The sequence below is a fragment of the Grosmannia clavigera genome (genome assembly GCF_000143105.1).
Source record: "Grosmannia clavigera kw1407 unplaced genomic scaffold GCSC_140, whole genome shotgun sequence".
Classification (NCBI taxonomy): domain Eukaryota; kingdom Fungi; phylum Ascomycota; class Sordariomycetes; order Ophiostomatales; family Ophiostomataceae; genus Leptographium; species Leptographium clavigerum.
In genome coordinates, this window is record NW_014040801.1 from 1676741 (window position 1) to 1690650 (window position 13910).

At 51.5% G+C, this 13910-nt stretch overlaps 3 protein-coding genes across 3 annotated transcripts; all 3 read left to right on the top strand.

The window, feature by feature from the left end:
• Positions 1 to 1463: 1463 nt before the first annotated feature.
• CMQ_1708 (opy2-like protein) lies at positions 1464 to 2884 on the top strand (the record flags this gene model as incomplete). The annotated part of the gene is made up of 2 exons (XM_014318787.1): positions 1464 to 1524; positions 1713 to 2884. 2 exons carry the CDS (start codon positions 1464 to 1466, stop codon positions 2882 to 2884), a joined length of 1233 nt encoding a protein of 410 aa, XP_014174262.1.
• A 4314-nt stretch (positions 2885 to 7198) lies between these two features.
• Positions 7199 to 8222, top strand: CMQ_904 (Ras small monomeric GTPase; the record flags this gene model as incomplete). Its single annotated transcript, XM_014317983.1, has 2 exons — positions 7199 to 7303; positions 7629 to 8222. The coding sequence occupies 2 exons, from the start codon at positions 7199 to 7201 to the stop codon at positions 8220 to 8222; spliced, it is 699 nt and encodes a 232-aa protein (XP_014173458.1).
• A 1718-nt stretch (positions 8223 to 9940) lies between these two features.
• CMQ_1713 (GPI-anchor biosynthetic protein) lies at positions 9941 to 13244 on the top strand (the record flags this gene model as incomplete). Its single annotated transcript, XM_014318792.1, has 4 exons — positions 9941 to 10118; positions 10189 to 11825; positions 11882 to 12069; positions 12149 to 13244. The coding sequence occupies 4 exons, from the start codon at positions 9941 to 9943 to the stop codon at positions 13242 to 13244; spliced, it is 3099 nt and encodes a 1032-aa protein (XP_014174267.1).
• Between the last annotated feature and the right edge of the window lie 666 nt (positions 13245 to 13910).

Genomic DNA, 13910 nt, shown 5'->3' on the forward strand with positions numbered 1-13910 from the left:
TACTGCAGCCTGGACCACGTTAAGATTTACCCTGTCTTCCGCCGTTGTGTAATGCGATATGATACGCAAACTCACAAGATACATACGGAGTAGGTACGGCGTACTATGTACACGGATCGTTTGCAGACCTCCGCAAGGCTATGAATGATCAACAAAGTGTATCGAGTTGTTGCCATCGCTGATAATCAAGCGGCTACGGAAGATACAAACAGGGGTTCGTCATGTGCCTCGCATACACGATCAGATACGAGTACGGAGTATCTTACGGAGTACATGATGCATATTTATCTTGCCACAGTAATAAGTGATCCTTACACAATTTTAGCTCATGAATGTTTAATCGTCAGCGATGAACTGAACAAAATATTACTTAGACACACACTTCCATGGATAGTAATTTAATATGGGGCACCTGGCCCAAGTCCGTCCACTAGACCCTGGGCAACGCATCCTCCTGTGTGTTGGTGTTTCGCTAAGAGGCCGAGGCTTCCTTCATAATTTATCCGACACCCAGTGCACACGCTGCTTTTTGCCTGTCCACGTTATTTCCCTTTCCCCTGGTCTAGTGGGACTAACCCCATTGCGGTGCCTCATCCCTACCTTTCAGCCAACTGATTCGCCCTGCTCCCCTTGACGGAGCCCCTTGGGAAGTTTAATTCCCTCATTCTCTAACAGGGAACGCAACCATTTTCTGGCGTGTAAGCGCATAGGACATCGGTTTCTGCTAGTGATCGAAGTACCGGTCGCACACGCATTGGCCATTAGCGTGTGGACGGCTCGGTTTTCAACTCGTTTTCTTCATACTCGTACTCTCTCCATCCCTTTCGCCAACCTGCCAGCCGTTCTCGATCGTCTCTGCTTCTTGATGACCGATCCACTCGCTCCGCAAATCTTCAGAGCAATCGTATCCTTCGCTTTCTCTTGATTGTCCCTCTCTCCCACAAAGCATCGCATCCATCAACAACGCTTACGACAACACATCTCCCCCCATTTCCATTCTTGGCCGGCTTTGTATCCCCGGAGGACATTCGCCAGTATCAGCCGATGTTGGTGATGCCCTGCTAAGCCTGCCATCGGCTTCCATTCCAGCAATTCGCAATTTCGATCTTTACCCAGAGCTAGTCTCACTTTCCATTCGTTTCAAGCAGTTTCTGACGTTCTTTGTGCTCATTTTCGTCTGCGCGTCTTTGTCTTCCGCATATCCCTCAGATCGCTCGCGCTTTGGATTCGACGGCTTCCTGTAATAGTTTCTTTCGACTCCGCTTTCTTCCTTCACCAGCGACAATAAATATTTCAACGGGCTTTATCATCTCTGCAAATTTGTAAGATATATCGCTGGAGGATATCACGCCACCTGGATAATCGGCTGGAATCGATTATCTTTTGAAGGACCATAACGTGCGGTCTTCATTAGCGCGTGGTTTATACCGCTACTGCAAACCTCGTCTCTATACAACGTCACGATGCCTGCCCATCCGATCTACAGAAGCCCGGCTTCCGCACTTCAAGAAGCACAAGCAGCAGGTTGGTCTTACCGAGACGGGATACATTTCCGTATATCGAAGAACGTTGCTGCTAACTGTCCACTACAGAAGTAATGAATCGCCTCCTCCCAAGAAGTGACTGCGTCACTTGCCCGGACTCTACACCGCAGTGTCCGACGTGTCCATCCGGACAAAGTTGTCAGGTCACCGTACCCCTGACTTGTACAGAGTGCCCAAGCAGCTACTGTGCTGCCGATGTTACGTCGACAACGACGGCGAAATCTGACACCAAGGACAAACCCAAGACTGGCGCCATCGCTGGCGGGGTGGTTGGTGGTGTCGTTGTAATCGCCGTGTTGGCCTACTTGGTTTGGAGATTTTGTGTTAAGCCCAAGAGACAGCAGTATGCCACGAAGGAACATGTCGAAGCGAATGCCGACCAGGTCAACGGGGATGGCTCATTCAACACCCGCCGGGCCCAGAGATCATCAACACACACAGTGCACTCGATCGCGTCTACTGTCCTCACTCGAGCGTCGAACATCATACAAATCGCATATATTCCTGGCGTCATGAACCGGGCATCGCCGTCGTCTCCTGCAGTTCTTGTTCCGCCAGTTCCACCAATCCCCATCGCCATTTCGGGCGCATCACAGACAAATGGCCCTGCCGGACATGAACAACATTTCTTCGTGCCTGGCGACTTGCGCGATTCTACGTACTCCGGCTTCTCCGGATTTAGCGATCGGACTTCGTTTGCTCGAACTTCATATGCGCCACGGTCTAGCATTGCCTCAACGATTTACGGAAAGAATGCCGTTATCGTTGCGCCACCACAGACCGGCATGAGAGCGAAACCAACGGTGGTTAATCTGAAGTCGCCGAACGGCTTGGCGCCACCCGTCCCGCATGTTGATTACGAGAAATACAACAGCAGCAACAGTAGTCTACGGCCGAGCAGTGCCGCTAACAGCACATTTAGTGTCGGCTCTACCTTTCTCAGCAACGCCAGCGCAGCGCAACCAGTCCGACCCGTTGTGGTTCGTGTGGGGACTACGCAGAAGAGGTCTCTGTTGAGCCAGAACACGTCGGCATTCACGGACTCGAGCTCCGTCTCTGACATTGATAGTGTCCTGATTTCCCCAGTCGGCGAGAAAGCGCCATCTTCCGCCGCTGGCGTTAGTCGTGAGTCGACTGCCATTACCCTCATCGAGGACTCTCCGACGCCCGATCAAGGTCCATTCTCCGACCCGCCAGCACATTCCGCTGATCAAAGAGAAAGCGGGTTCATCTCCATAGCCGAGGAATCCACGATGCAAGCATCTCCAAAGGATGCACCGAGGTCAACGGAGCGCAGAGAAAGTCCTTTCAGTGACGAGCATGCGACCCATGACAGCTGATGCCATCATACCTTTTTCATTATTTTGACGAGTCCCCCTTTTGTTTCGATCCGGGCCTGTACATTTGTGATTTCCATTTGAAGTTTTAACATGGATCGCCTTTTCCCCCAAATTTCAAACAAAAATAACATGAAAAAGAAGGTTATACCCGGTGACGATGAGTACCTTTTGGAAGAACATTTGGGGTTGGATCTGTCTGGGTGGTTGATGTCTTTTGTCCTATGTTTTTATCTTCAATTCTATCATCCCTCTTTTCTTTTTTACGGGACACATGACACTTCCTTTGACAATGTAGAGCCGTTATTGTGGCATTCTCTGCAGTTTCGGTACATTATTTCTTTACTGTGTACGCCATGTATGGTTTATATAAGATCAAGCTAAATACAGTCCACGGATCTCATGTCGATGATAAACGTTTTGGAATCTTTCGGCACACCGTCAAATGCTGTAGCCGATTGTTTTACTCCGTACTCCGTAGAGGAAGAATCAATACGTACTCCGTACGCGCGAGCCGTCTTGTGGGTCGGGTGATGCAGGGATTGGTCGCCACAATGGCTGATATCGGGTTTCCATGTCCCGTGCACTTTCTGCTCACCCAACAGCGAGAGAAAGTGCCATTGCTTGGTGATGTGGTCAGTATGCCTGCCCGGACCGTGACGCTTTGATACATAGTATATTATCTGAGCCTAATAAGGAACTGACAGGGTGTAAGCCGAAATGACAAAGCTGTTGATTAGCGGCGGATATAAAGCGCTCTCCTATTTCAACATGCCTCTACGAGAGGTATCTTACATCCTCTCCTGCTTCGCTTTCATCCAAGTGCTTGGGTTCCCGGGATTCCGCACATAAATTAAAAGTTCTCTTCCTTGAAAGCCTCGACTGGCCTGATCAGCTCTACGACGTAGAGCATGATTTGGTCGTGCGTGGGAGGATAATTACCAAGCCCCTTGTAGAGAATTGGGGGCGGTGTGTGGGGTGGGCGAGATAAAGAGGTTGGGATGAATTTGCTTTATTGGCTCACCGCCCTCTACAAGTATACCCTTCATGGCTTCAGTTGTCCCTATCCTATCTTCTTTTGTTTCGGCCTCCCGCACTCGGAAGGTCCTGGGAATTTACAAAAAATGACATGGGTTTTGTCGGGCGGTCCGACCGAGGCAAGCTTTGCAGGCATTCTGGCCGTGCTTAATTTTCCCAACCACTTCACGCTATATACAAGTACGGCAGTGTGCATAGTATTTACATGGACGCCTGGCTTGATGCGTTGTCTGTGCGGTATATATTGTTAGGTGCTCGGAGGTTCCGTAGTAAGATAGAAGAAACATGACAGCGGCAGGTGAAATGCAGCCCGCTACAGAGATAGGAGACCCCGGGGCTGGAGATCCCCGTCATCCAACTGCAAAGACGTTTGGAAATAAATTGCCCATCCACATCTGCCAACGCGATATTAGCTATGCACGCGGCTGTCTGCCTCTCTCCAAGATAGAGGATCTGTTACACAACTAACGAGCAAAGCAAATAGTAAGGCTGCGTCAAAGTGGAGCGGAAGACAAAAGCGACAGTACATATTGGTAGTATCCTTGACCTGGATGTAATCTGGTCAAATATCAAAGAAACTGCGAATGTTACGAGTATCTGTGAATTATCATTCAAGATTGTCGCACAGTTTGATCCCCCGCGACAAAGTCCACTCTGCCGATTTCCCTGACTGGCCAGCCGTTTCATTTGGTGGGACGGTGGCGCGGAGATCCACATGGAGAGATTTTCGCAGGGCGACGGCAAGCGGTCCTGCCCACCATCAGGATCGAGTTGGGGGCTGGAGGACTTCAGCGTACAGTGCGCGCACTACTAGAAGACTGTCGCATGTTGGCAACCGCTGCTTCGAACGGCGTCCTTACGACATATATGCAAGAATGGCCAACGAAGGCTGTTTTCGGACTATCTCTCGTACAGGTTGATCCATTACCAGGTCAGCCGCTCACCTTTGAACTTGGCAGCGGCTCTTTCTCGACGCAATGCACAGTACATGTCACTGGACATACACTATTATCTGGCGGCAGCGTTTAGAGACCTCATACACAAGCAGCATCGGGCAAATAAAAGGCTAAGGACCGAACCCCACTCTGCACGCTACGGTACAAGCTACCACGTAGCTGCTTGCACGAACGAAAAGATGGGCATACTCGTACATGCATGTACGTGTTGCTATGCTCCATGCATATGTGCACGGACCATTTTACCTTCCACCTGTTCGGCTGTCGAGCATCTCTGGTCATGCCGACCCATTCTAGCACTCTCTCTGCATTTACGAGATGGCTTCTAGTCCAAGCAGGGACCTGGTTTAGCTGTTTCGATATACTGGCATCTGCCTATAACGGAGTAGTCGCGCGTGTGGAAGTGCATCTTGCCTTTACGCGCAGCAGGACAACATAAGCACGCGGTATCCTGTATGGAGTACATATGCAGGCCGCAATAGCTGGGACGGAGCAATCCCACGCAAGCAACGTGCTCGCCTGGCCTTTGAAAGGACTCGAGGCGCCAGGCCAGCGAAAGCGCGATTGGCCAAGGCCCAGCCGTCGTTTCCCGCCCAGCCATCGTTTCCCGCCCAGCCATTTTATGTTCGCAGAGATGGGCTTTGCCGCCCCGAGTGCGTGCACTCGTACGAAGTAGTCGTATGCAAATTATCCCAGGTCGCCTTCTCAATCGCAGAGTGTTTTCTCCGCGGAGCATACGGGGCACACTGTGTCGAACGGACTCTTGCCTGCTCTCGCCGCCTTGCCTGCCGACTTCTGGGCCTTCGTACACAGTACCCTGCTCAGAATGGTCGCAGACCAGCTGTGGTGGGTTCTGTCGCATCTCACGGTTCGTCCTCCGGCTGGCTCCTTGTTGTGCGCTAGGCTGGTGGTACTATGTAGAGACTGGCAGTTTTCGCCGTGCCCACCGCACTGCATCGAGATGCTCCACGGTGCTGTAGGGAGGGGAGCTCTGCTGCAGGCTAGCGCCCCACCCCCCTGGCTCCTACCAAACAACCATGCCCGCCACCTGAGAGATACAAGGCATGCTGCTGACTGGCTGCGTCCAAACAGCCGACTTTGCCATTCTTTGCATTGCCCGCCTCAATAATTCGTTTAATTCAATTTATGGGGTGTGTGAAAAAGACGCCGGACGGAACAGCGGCCGAAAATCACGTCGCAGTCACAGTACGAGTATATCCTCCCATCACGCTTGGGTGTCCCCTGTACTGGTATCATCTTCCTCTCGCAGCGTTGCTCTCATAGAGAGGGACCTGCTCAGACCCGCTTGCCGACGTCTCCTCCCTCCCTATAACTCAAGCCGCCTAAACCGTAAAGAGAATAAAAAGAAAAGACAGAAGAAAGGAGAAAAAAAGACGTCGGGGACCCCTTCCACTACACTCTCCCTCTCCATCCACCCTCTGCTACTTTTCCAGCTGCGCACCATCTCCGTCTTCTCTTCCGCCCTTCTATCTGCCTTTTCGTGCTTCGTACTCTTTCCAGATACGTCTTTTCGCTTCGTCTGTCTGGCGAAATCCGACTTTATCGCCTTACCCCGCCCGCCCCTTCACTTCCTCCTATACCATTCGTCTCTTCTCTGTAGTAGGACGGGAGTTGTCAGCGTTATACCTCGATACTAGCATCACTTGCAGCCTCCATCTCTCGCCGGCCTTCGCAACTCCGGACAGAGAGGTCAACACAAGCACTAACATCCACAATATACCCTACAACGACAAGCCCCGTCAGCAGCCAACGTCGCCAATCGCACAGTCCCCCGCCAATCCCCAGCCGACAAACCTCCTCTTTGACCGTCTTGCCTCTCCCCTCTTGCTCGTGGCGACTTTTCCACGTCCCGCCCATATCTCCTCCTTACGACCTTCAGCGTCTTGACTGTCTCCCAGCTTTGTCACACTCGTTGCCGTCCCCGAGAAAACAAAGTCAAGCCGCATTGCGACATTTCCGCTGGCTACCTCTCCTTGCTAGCCTAAACCTACCTAGCTAGCTACGAGTACTAACGGTACTATCTCTAATCTCCCGTTTCTCGACTTCCACCGCCGGCCAACCGTCTGCTCAACGATCCCTCTGCTGGAACTGTCTCATTTGAGCTGCCCCACAGACTCTTCCTCTTCCTTTCCACTCTTGCACCCCCCCTCCTCCTATTCTTGTCAAGCTGCCTCAACACATCCTCATTGTCTTCTCTACGCCACTTTCAATCGGACGCCGAACGATAACACTAGCAACTGCTACCCTTCAGATCCGACAAACGAGTCCGTGGTCGCGCGGCGACTCCCTTTCACGGTACAAAATGGCGAGCAAGATGGTGCTGTACAAGTTGGTGGTGCTTGGTGACGGTGGTGTGGGGAAAACAGCTTTGACAATCCAATTGTGCTTGCAGCACTTCGTCGAGACGGTAGGTTCTGCTTCAAAGCCGTGTTTTCTCGGATCTTCCCAGTTTCGTCAAGCCTCCCCCCACCTTCGTGTCTTCCGTTCAGAAGCAAGAACACTTCCGGCATCCAATCACAATCTTGTACTGCCTAGTTATCCCTCTATTATCACCCATCGCTGCATGTCTTTTACTCATCCTGACCTCGTGTCAGGGGTATTGCTTTCACGATGCTTAAGGACCTTCATTGCTTTGCTCCTCTACCCTTCTGCCATCTGTTCTTCCCCCCGTATCTACAAGCATACACATATGCCTTCCCTATTCGAGGACATGTCGTCTAACTCGTTTATAGTACGACCCGACCATCGAAGACTCGTACCGCAAACAGGTCGTCATAGATAACCAGGCTTGCATGCTAGAAGTATTGGACACGGCAGGCCAGGAGGAGTACACAGCTTTGCGCGACCAGTGGATTCGAGACGGAGAGGGCTTTGTCCTAGTCTACAGCATCTCATCACGGTCGTCTTTTTCCCGCATCAAACGGTTCCACCATCAGATCCAACGAGTGAAAGAGTCCACGGCCTCGTCGCCATCATTCCCTGGTTCGCCACTGTCCGCCATGAACCCGCAGGCACCCGTGCCTGTCATGCTGGTTGGCAATAAGAGCGATCGTGTGACCGAACGCGAAGTTTCGACGCAGGAAGGTCATGCCCTCGCTCGCGAACTGGGCTGTGAGTTTGTTGAAGCATCAGCTAAGAACTGCATCAATGTGGAGAAGGCCTTTTACGATGTTGTGCGCATCTTGCGCCAGCAGCGCCAACAGGCCGCGCGCCCACCACCTCCTACTGGTAGCAACCGCCGACCGCAAGGTAGCGAGAGCAGCTCTCGGCGGTCTGACTCGGACCGTTACCGAAGAAAACCCGGCAACCGGTGTGTCATCTTATAAATGGGCATCCTGGACGTGATCACCGTATTCAGGGCGGAGACGTGCTCTTGGTGCTACGCTCTCTTTCGCTGTCATTGGCCTCTCCTCGCTTTTTGTCTCAATACCGACATCTTTCTCTGGAAGATGCTTCGCTAGTCGCGGATCCTGATCCATGACCGAGATGCTGCTGGTTATACCCTCCCGCTCCTCAAGCCTCGAAGCAAACGTCTCTACCGAAGCATTTCAAATGCATGCAAACCGCACATGATATATTACACGAGAATTTCTCGTCACGATTTGACGACTGCGCACGCCAGGCAATACACGGACAATATCCCTTTTTAGAGGGTTTTTATTTAAAAGGAGGAACAATGTTGTCGATTGTCTGGCTAGCTTTTACTATATCGACTGGGGTTTTTATACTTTTATCATTCCTTATCTACGCTCTTTGCCTTCTGCATACTGCTTTTCTTCGTGGACGGCCACGCCACACTCTCTTTTATATTTTGTGTCCTGGAGCCTTCCTTATCGCCTGTTGTGGGATAAAACACGTCTGGATTGACGTAAACACGCACTCCATATTGTTTCAACGAGCAGAGCATGGTAAGCTCTTCATCCTGGCGCACGGCGTATAAAAAGAGCAACATGATGAAAATAAAGATGGACGGCCACAGGTATGAACGCCACACGGCAACAGGGTTAGTACTGATCTACCGGGTCTACGCTCATTTTGACGATAGAAAAACTGCAGGCTCTGCTTCTTCGGGGGAGATGGAAGGAGACGGCAGGGCGGACTGAAGTTTTGGAGTCTGGTCTTGACACTCTACCTAGTCTGAGGTGTGTCTGAAAGAATATATCTAATTGTTGTTGTCCGTAAGAACGGTTGCATCCGCTGTTTGCTATTGTCTTGTCTTCTGTCATTGCTGTCAATGTGCTGAGGACAACCGGCTGAATGGCTCACATAGAGGTGCTTCCGATATACCGCCTGCCTTTGTTCCAAATTATCATGTATTGTCTCGCCCCAGATGATCATAGGCCTGTGCCTCTTTGAGTGGATATGTATCTTACTTCGTATTGGTCATTTTTGAGACTCTCCGTGCGTACTGGACTACACAGGAATAGGCTTGCATTAACTTCTATAGAGAGAAACCTAATCCGCGAAGGGTGGTATATTATTTGATATATATCTAGCGTCTGCTTCGCATTTTGTTGTAATACTTCACTCTTAGCTGTTCGTTATAGGTACGTTTCGTTGCCTCATACGCCAGTAACCAATAAGACACTGCTGAACAGAGCTAGAGTGGGTCATTTATTGCCGCCTCACGCTAAAGAGCGATCCCCCCTTTGGGACGGACACTCGTAGCAAAACGCGACTGGCTTGTCCAGATCGCGAACGAACGTTAATGGCCACTTTTACTTCACTGGACGGCATAGAGCAATAACCTCATCCACTTCATCTTTTCTGTATGTTTTCTGGCGACCTTCCTGTCTTCACTCTTTCTCTACACTTGGTACTCTCCTTTAATACGGTGCACTGCCTCATCAATACCCCACATTTCTCTTGAAATACACTCTTTTTGCGGGATGGATGCGCCCTGATTTTTGCATTTCTTACGGAGTACGGGTCTCATGGTACGATATTGTCTGCGAGACAACGACAGCTTTCAGTCCCGAAGACAAGACGACAACAAGGTCTTCCGGCAACACTGACCGAGCAACAGCAGCACTCGAAAACAGCCATGGCAGGCGTCCTGCGCTTCCGTTTCCTGGCAATTGCCATGGTGTTCCACTTGGTCTACATATTCTCTATTTTCGACATTTATTTTGTCAGCCCCGTTGTCTCTGGCATGCGACTTTTCCAGCCCGAGAGGCCTGCCGCCGCCAAAGCTCCAGCTGATCGCCTCGTCCTGTTTGTCGGTAGGCGCTTTTGAGCCCAGACATCCCTCGTTTTCAAGAGCTTTTGTTCCTTGCTCACAATTTTGTCTAGGCGATGGCTTGCGCGCCGACAAGGCGCTCCAGTCACATCCTGAGCCGTATCCGGAAACGAAAGAGGACTTGATCCCACGACCGCTTGCGCCTTTCCTGCGTTCCAGAATCCTCGAGCACGGAACTTTTGGGGTGTCACATACGCGTGTGCCCACCGAGTCGCGACCGGGCCACGTTGCCCTCATCGCTGGTCTATACGAAGATGTCTCGGCAGTCACCACTGGCTGGAAGCTCAACCCAGTTCATTTTGACAGCGTCTTCAACCGCAGTCGCCACACATGGAGCTGGGGTAGTCCGGACATTCTGCCTATGTTTGAACTGGGCGCCATCCCTGGCAGGGTTGATGCCTTCTCATATGCGGCCGAAGACGAGGACTTCTCGCAAGACGCCACACACCTTGACTACTGGGTTTTCGACCATGTCAAGGAGCTTTTTGCTGAGGCTCGCACCAACGAGACTCTGGCTGCCAGCCTACACCAGGACAAGATCGTGTTCTTCTTGCATCTGCTGGGCCTAGACACTACGGGCCATGCATACCGTCCCTATTCCAAGGAGTACCTGAACAACATCAAGGTGGTGGACAAAGGTGTCGAAGAGATAACCGAGCTGATTGAAAGCTTTTACGGCGATGACCGCACAGCATTTGTATTCACGGCTGATCATGGCATGAGTGACTGGGGCAGTCACGGCGATGGCCATCCAAACAACACGCGCACGCCACTGATTGCCTGGGGCTCGGGCGTTGCTGAGCCTCAGTTGTATCCAGCATATGTGGCGACCAAAGGCATGTTTGAGACGAAGGCGGGTGTCAAATCAAAGAGTGGCACCGGCATGGCGCCAGGCCATGACGAGTACTCGTCTGACTGGAACCTTGATCATGTGCGCCGCATTGATGTGGAGCAGGCTGATGTGGCCGCTTTGATGGCTTACCTGGCTGGACTTGAGTTTCCGGCCAATTCGGTAGGCGAGCTTCCTCTCGATTACGTGGCTGCCAGCCTCGAGGAGAAGGCGCGCGCCGCATTACTCAACGTGCGAGGCGTCTTGGAGATGTACCGCGTCAAAGAGGAGAAGAAAAGCGCATCACAGCTGCGATTTCGGCCCTTCCAGCCCCTGAGTGACAGTGTGGGTGATACAGAGGGATTGTCGGCTGAGCACCGCATGGCAGATATTGATGGACTGATTAGCACCGGCCATTATGAGGAAGCTGTCGAGGAGGCAGCGGCTTTGTTCAAGATTGCCTTGTCTGGTCTGCGGTACCTGCAGACGTACGACTGGCTTTTCCTGCGTGCGCTCATCACTGTTGGCTACCTGGGCTGGATCGCCTATGCATTGACCACTGTTGTGGATTTACATGTATTGGACGAGAAGACAAGGCCGCAAGCATCGCGGAACTTGGCCGGAGCCATCATCTTCTCGGCAGTTCTCTTTGCAATGTATGCGTCTTTTGCAGCCTCAAAGTCGCCACTGTCGTATTACGCCTACGCATTCTTTCCTGTCTTCTTTTGGGAGGAAGTCTATGCCCGGCGAGACAGTCTTGTGGCGGGACGCAAGCAGCTATTTGGACACTTCAACAGTGGCGCCCACTTCGTCTCACTCCTCATTAATGTAACGCTGTACATTGCCGTTATCGTTTTCTTGGTAAGCCAAAGGCATGATTCTTCTGCTTCTCTGGACGTGAGCTGACATCCCGAAAGGCTCTAGGATACATACACCGTGACATCTTCACGGCCCTTTTTGTGATTGGCGCCTTTTGGCCTGCCGTGTACGGACTCCCATTCCTACGCCAACACTTCGCTATGGCTGGCTTGTGGTCCTCTTCGTGTCTGGCCATGAGCACATTTACGCTCCTTCCCGCCATGAAGGTGGAGAACATTGAGCTTATGTGAGTTCGAGCCCAGCTGATGGAGTTGTTGTTAGTGTGTGTGCCCAAAAACTGACCGATGGTTCTCGCTTTCTCTCAGTCTGCTGGGTGGTTCTCTCATGGTAGCTGTTGGCATCCTCTATCTCGTGTTTGAAGATGTGATCCTAGCCGACTTCGCGGCAGCGACGGAGGCAAGGTCAGCGTCGTCTGTTGCTGCAAAGAGTCCTGTCGTGCGAGTCCTGTTGGGTGCCCAGGTTGGATTGATTATTTTATCGATGTGGGTGACGCGGTCGAGCGCCCTTTCTCTACAGGCCAAGGCAGGCCTTCCTCGGGGCAACCAGGTGGTTGGATGGCTTATTCTGGTCATGTCCTTGGTCGTGATGCCTATGGCACACAGCGCCGAACCGAACCGCAACTACCTGCACCGTCTAATGGTGATATTCTTGACTTTTGCGCCCACATTCGTCATTCTAACCATTTCCTACGAGGGCCTATTTTACCTGGCGTTCAGTGCAGTCCTGGTGGCATGGGCGCGTATGGAGCACGCAGTCCATATCTTCTCAACCCGACCGTTGCTAGCAACACCAAAGGCCAATGGGTCAGGCAAACCGGTGGCAGCAAGCATAACGACAACGGATAGGACAACGGCACCCTACAGGCCGCTCACACTTGCGGATACTCGGGTAGCCTTATTCTTCTTTGTGCTGCTTCAGGCTGCCTTTTTCAGCACTGGCAATGTGGCCTCTATCTCGTCTTTCAGCCTGGACAGTGTGTACCGGCTGATCCCTGTGTTTGATCCGTTCTCACAAGGGGCGCTACTGGTGGTAAAGCTGTTGGTTCCATTTGCACTCATATCGGCCAATCTCGGAATCCTCAACAAGCAGCTTGGCGTGGCACCATCAGCCTTGTTTATGACGGTCATGGCAATCAGTGATATCCTGACGCTCTATTTCTTCTGGGTTGTCAAGGATGAAGGGTCATGGCTCGAGATCGGCTCCACCATCACGCACTTTGCTGTCGCCAGTCTGCTCTGTGTCTTTGTGGCGGGACTGGAGGGTGTCAGCGCGCTCTTTATTGCGGGCGTGGAGGTAAATGATACGATTCTAAAGCCAGCAAACACAGTAGTAAAGTCGGCATCTGCACGGCCGTCGACCAACGGTCAGTCGCACACGCCAAAGGTGTCAGGAAATAAATAAAAAACAGCAGGGGAGCATGGAAGGCCAGCGTCCTTTGATAGCTATCTCAGCTTGTGTGTATGCCTGATGGAAGAGCTGGTAAAGCACAAGTCTGTTCTTACGGCGTATACGCATGCATATGAAAACACTGAGGGAGGGCAAGCATGTCCATGACAAGTCTACGAAGATAATAAAGTAATGAAACAAAAACAAAATTATAATACATTGTATACGCTCGTCATTCTGGTCTACCAGTGGGATGGATATCTGGATAGTTCATTAGTGCTGCTAGGCTGATTTCGCGCGGCTATTCTTACTCATAAAGGCAGGATGGTGTTTTGTCTATTGCCCGAAAGAATTCGACTATGCCTGGTAAGGTGTACTCGGCAGTCAAATCGATGGCATTAGCAAATGTATTATCTGCACTGCGTACGGCACTGCATACGGCAAAGAACAACTTGGTTTTGACAATCAATTGCAAAGAAAAGTTGGAATTTCAAGCAGGAGAGAAGTATAACACTGTAAATCGCTCAGATTGGCAGCTGTAGCGACGCGCAGACTGCCTTACAACAAAACATGGAGATACAGCTGACGTCTGGCGGCCTTGCGCTAGTTCTTCGGGGTTAGGTAATATCTTATGTGGCGCCTTATGACGGCGAGTCTTGCATTAAAGCGGAAAGGCTGCCT